The 5,230-nt window shown below is 41.3% G+C and overlaps 1 protein-coding gene across 2 annotated transcripts; it reads right to left on the bottom strand.

Annotated features, from left to right (window-relative positions):
- Window positions 1-444: 444 nt before the first annotated feature.
- On the bottom strand, window positions 445-4,904 carry eomesa (eomesodermin homolog a). 2 transcript variants are annotated; one of them, XM_026157218.1, is made up of 7 exons: window positions 3,987-4,904; window positions 3,380-3,534; window positions 2,399-2,520; window positions 1,975-2,133; window positions 1,737-1,798; window positions 888-1,606; window positions 445-761 (listed from the first exon to the last, which is right to left on the bottom strand). In XM_026157218.1, exons 1-7 carry the CDS (start codon window positions 4,694-4,696, stop codon window positions 748-750), a joined length of 1,941 nt encoding a protein of 646 aa, XP_026013003.1. In that variant the 5' UTR covers window positions 4,697-4,904; the 3' UTR covers window positions 445-747. The 2 variants fall into 2 exon arrangements, with proteins under 2 accessions (XP_026013003.1, XP_026013002.1); XM_026157217.1 differs by having other exon boundaries at window positions 445-1,606.
- Between the last annotated feature and the right edge of the window lie 326 nt (window positions 4,905-5,230).

Raw genomic sequence — 5,230 nt, 5'->3', positions numbered from 1 at the left:
TTTTAATCAGTTGAAACATACAAAGTACAGCTGGGAATGGTGTTCATTGTGTGCCTTATTCGCTTGGTTAAAACTTCTGACCTCCATCTATACCAACACAAGATAAGGCAGAATTGTCTTTCACTGATTTTTGCTGAGTTTGAGAGAACCAGCATGTTTAGATTCCTTGTGGATTTTACACACTTTATTTTGTTGCAAAGTCAACGATCATTAGGCGTGCTTTATTTTGAAGGCCAGAATTTTCAGCCATAAAAGGCAGTAGATTGTAAGAAATGAGAAACTTGCTCTTCAATTGTACTAAAATGTCTTAAATGCAGTGTTTTTATCAAACGTGGGAGCTGTTTCGTCTTAAAATGCACGCATAGATTTGTATTTGCGGCTGGTGAACATCCGAGAGCTGTTACTGATCGCTCTTCGTATAAATAAAACATACTCAGACATTTGAACAGTTCTTCATGAAAAGCTGTTTTATTATCCATTTAATAACACCTCCATGAAGACAATTTGTACAAGATACATCACATTCTAAAGTGCACAAATACTGTACAACAAAAATGACTTAAATATGCATGGGGGACGGGAGGGGGAAAAAATCACATCTGTCAAAAAAAGTTGCAAAAATAAAGGAATTAATTGGTACATGCTTTTATTTTTAAAAAACAACAATCACTATGCATGTTTCTGCTCAGGTATGTGGGAGGGGCTGGCCTGGGAAAAAAACCTTGTGCAGCTTGCTTGGGGGGAACACTAAGCTTTGGCACCTTTAGAGAAAAGAGAAAAAAGACATTAACAAGGAATGGAGATCACTCAATAAAAACGAAAGATTTATATTTAGTTTAAATAAATAGAGTCTTAGGGGCTTGTGTAGAATGCATAATAACCCATGCCTTTTGGGTTGTCCTTGTTGTACTCCTCCGTGGTCAAGTCCTCACACTTGATGGTTGGGGAGTTCTCTGTGCTTGAGCCCCCTGGGGACATCCTGCGCCTCTTGCACACCATGGAGTACACACCAGAATCAGCAGAGTCCACTGATTTCAGTGAGTGGGACGTTTCAATCCAGGTTGAGGTGGGTGGCGCGTTCTCCTCAGACAGCTTTTCCTTAGTTGCCCCCAGCTGGTCCTCCGGGAAGGCTGGGGGGCTTGGACGAGGGGACCAAGGAAGGCCTGTGGTCATTTTGCGCTGGTAAGAGCTTCTGGTTCCCCAGCCTGCAGCCATGGAAGCGAAGGCCGAGTCTGGGTAGTAGCTGAGAGCATGGGATGTCTGCAGGGACAGGGGCTTAATGCCGTAGGACAGCAGGCTACTTGTGGAATAGTCATTCTCGTATGACAGATCCAACTTGTTGGAGCCCGGCTGCTGAACTGGGGGAACAAACCAGCGCTGGGCAGAAGCAGCTGCACTGGCATCCTCACTCTGCGGGGAGAGAAGGCTGTTGGTTTGGGGAACGGCGCGTTCGCCAGGGTAGAATCGGTTCTGAGGCAGGTTGTTGACAAACTGGTCCTGAAAGAAAGGCTGCATGGCATAGCGGGCTCCGGGCACAATCTGGGTAGAGCGCGGCGAGTCTGTAGGAGATGGAGTCAGCCTGTCACTCTCTGGAGCTGTGTACATCCTGTTTAGCAAAGAAAGAAAACAAATACAAAAATGAATTGCAATAGGCTACTACTGGTTTTGAACAAACAAATAAGGGCACCACACAAAGAAAACCAAAAACCACATTGCTTTGAATGCAAAACACGTACGAGTCATAGTTGTCCCGGAAGCCTTTTGCAAATGGGTTGTGATCTATCTTTAGCTGAGTAATCTGAAATAAAGACGAAAGCTTGTATTAATAATATGCATCTTTGGGTAAACTATTACATTAAAGACTGAAAAACAATATTAAAGATTGCGTTTTTTTCAAACAAAATTTAGAATCAAATAATTTTAATTTGTTGTATCAAAAAGGGGAAAAAATAAAGAGACTAATCGTGTGCTTACATCTGTGTTCTGATAAGCTGTGACAGCTATAAACTGGTTTTCTGGGAAGGTGAAGGTCTGAGTTCTGGCCTCATTGCTCATGTCCTCCACTCCATCTTCTGTCACCTCCACAATGTGCAACCGCGGCTGATATTTATGAAGTGACTGCAAGACTATCATCTGAAAATGAGAAGTGGTTGATAAGTGCAACGCTATGCATGCTGATACGTACGACTGCAGCTGCAAGTCTTTATGATTCAGTGGAGAGGGGCACTGTTCACAAATATTAGTCAAAGACTGGAAATATTCTGGAAATGTATCCAAGCATTTGCAGCTGATGATAAAAATATATAAATAAATAAAGCAAGAGTATTTGAAACACTATTTCACAAAAAAAAAAAGAAGAAAAAGAGAAATTCAGCCATATTTAAAAACTATATCTAACCTGTGTGTTGTTGTTGTTGGCTCCTTTATTGTTGGTCAGCTTCAACTTGCTAAAAGAGATTTCTTGCCTCATCCAGTGAGCACCAGTATTTGGGGATTCAGGATGAACATACACCTTGTTACCTAAAATTTAAAAAATGTAAAAATCAATAGACTTTTAGTAACACGACTAACTGAAAGAATATAAACACGGGTCTGTGCAAACTGCAAAAAATATTAAAAAGCACATGCAGCTTTTTAGTATTTGTTTCTTTTTTCAGAAGCAATAATTCTTCTGATCGTATTAGGCCTGTGTTACAGTAAAATCAAATAAATCCATAAAATATGACTAAAATGAAAACGTGCCTGTAACTGTAATTTAAAAATATTAAATAACCTACAAAAACTGACAGTAGTTCTGATGATGAGGATGATTTTATGAATCCTTCCCCATTTATTTGAACCAAAATGGACACTTGAAAAATGAATGCTTCCTTTATATTTTCTCACATCTCTACTCAACTTTTACATTTTAAAATGAAGGTGCTATTTTTTCATGTATTTAAAAGTTGTAACTGTTAAATATAGCACTTATTTAAAAGCCACATTTATCGAGTAATTTCACGCCTTACAGGCTCATGGCAAGGACGTGGCCATTTAAATAAAACTCCACCGAAGTTGATATGTTGCTGCGTTAAAACACCGGAAATTCCCTTTAAAAAATACGCTTCACAACAACGATCGATTTTTTTCTTGTCAGTAAAAACTTACATATTTTTTTAACATAAGGGTTTGTTTGTTTGTTTGTTTGTTTGTTTGTTTGTTTGTTTGTTTGTTTGTTTGTTTTTTAAAAAACCTTTAAAAAACACTTGCGACTAAATAGCATCTGTTGCATCGTTTCTAAAACGCTTTGTCATTTCTTTTTTAATTTTTTAAAGAAAATATTCACTAAAACAAAGTACAATTTTAATACTCGTAAAACTGTGTTAATTGCATTACTCACCTTGCATATTATTGTCTGCTTTTCCACAAGTGACCCACTTTCCGCCCTGAAAGCGCCAGTGATTCGGGTCAGCCAAAACAATTTCCACGAAGACATTGTAATGCGCTGTGAGGTTGAGTCCAGTGATGTTGAAACTGAGGAATGGAAACATCCGTCTGGGGGCAAAAAAAAAATACAACAACAGGAAAAATTCGTTAGCTTTCAGTGCAAAAGACACAAAATTGCAAAGCAAAACTTTATTGATAAACGTCTGCACGGGTTGAATTGGCCAGAATTATTTAATCGTGCTTGCTGTTGTTTTTTTGCAGATTTAAATATACACATTTTTTTGTTAGTGTCATGATTGTCCTGATGCGTAATTGGGCATTAAAACTCCCCCCAAACTAAAACTGAAACCCCACCACCCCCGACATGTTGGCTCGGGGGTGGCAGAATAATTAAAATTTTGCGCCTGCATAAAATGTTACAAAAAATGAACAGCCATTCTTGTAAATAAAAGAAAATAAATTATAATAAAATACATTATGGAGCAGATGCAAGTAAATATGACTTTAATGTTTAATTTTCTGTATTGTTAAATCCGTACTTTTTAACCAAATGTTCTTACCTGCCCTGCTTGGTGATGATCATCTCGGTCTGGTGCCGGTGGAATTTCAACCACAGGGGTCTGTTGCACAGATAGACCTGCGCTCTGGCTCCGGCGGCAGACCCCGGCAGAGACATGGAGCCAATACCCGTCCCTGTCCCGGGATAGGAGGGATACAAACAGCCCGGACCCTGACTGAACTGATACCCTCCGCTGCTAAACTGGCTCCGACCGGTACACACGGAGGAAGAGGAGAAGCCTGTCGGCGGCAGGACGGATCCGTAATGTAGTGAAGCCGGGTACCTGGAGCTGCTTGACCCGGTGTACACTGACCCGGTCTGTCCTGCGTAAGGAAAGAGTGAACAGGGGCTTGCCATGTCTGAACTCGCCTGGGATGACGAGATGAAGTATCTGTCAGAGCCAAGTTCATCTATGTTGTACCGGCGACCGTTCGTCAAATCGTCCTCACCCAGCACCGGGGAGCCTTTTCTCCCATCGGGCCCGGCTTTAGTGAAAGTGTCCCCCTCTCCCTCGCCAAGCATCCCGTTTCCCACCCCGCTCAGATACTTCTTAGGAGCGTTGCTGGACTCTGATTCCGTCCGGTCTACGTCTTGATATTCAAGCTGCGACGATGGCCTGGGGCTGTTGTTAGCGCTGTCCGACGAGGACAGATTGTAAAAGGTCTTGGGTAAGTTGATATTAGCGCTGGGAAGGATGTTCTCTAACTGCATTGTTTTCAAATCTTGCAATAAATAAAGAATTTCAAGAGTCCAGGGTGAATCTCAGCCAAGGAGGTGCCACAGTCGCCCTGGTTGTCTCTGTCTCTGCAGCCTCCCTCCCTTACGAATGACGGGAGGTTGAACCCTCACCGCACCTACAGATTTTCAGATGAGATTATTGCCTGGGTAGGGGATGTTCAGCGCCTCTTATAAGACGACTTATAAGAGAGCTGAACCTCTCTGTTAGGGGAGGAGCTCTTGAGAAAGCATGAGGGGGCACCAGCCCTCTCCATAGCCAATAGCCGCACAACTCTAATTCAATTAGAAAGTGTGCGGTAGGAAGAATACGAGAGAAAGAAGAGAAAGTTTATTTTATTTATTTATTTGTCTTTTATCCCTTCGCGGCAGTAGATATGACTTATACGGAACAATGTCTTCGCGCAATTTCGTGCCGTTTCACTATAAAAACAATCATAAAAATCAGTGCACAAAAACATATTGTTTGCTGTACTAACAACGCTAAAGAGGAGAAGCGTAATTTCTGCA

This window comes from Astatotilapia calliptera, chromosome 22, assembly GCF_900246225.1.
Source record: "Astatotilapia calliptera chromosome 22, fAstCal1.2, whole genome shotgun sequence".
Lineage (NCBI taxonomy): Eukaryota > Metazoa > Chordata > Actinopteri > Cichliformes > Cichlidae > Astatotilapia > Astatotilapia calliptera.
The sequence above is the reverse complement of the archived record's forward strand: the minus strand, read 5'-3'. Positions and strand labels throughout refer to the sequence as shown.

Excerpts from the sequence above, each read along its gene's own strand:
- eomesa (XM_026157217.1), bottom strand. The coding sequence starts at position 4,696 with ATGCAGTTAGAGAACATCCTTCCCAGCGCTAATATCAACTTACCCAAG. Across the intron at positions 3,535-3,986 it reads ATCATCACCAAGCAGGGCAG|ACGGATGTTTCCATTCCTCA; the intron begins GTAAGAACATTT and ends TTTTGCCCCCAG. Across the intron at positions 1,799-1,974 it reads CAGCTTATCAGAACACAGAT|ATTACTCAGCTAAAGATAGA; the intron begins GTAAGCACACGA and ends TCTTTATTTCAG.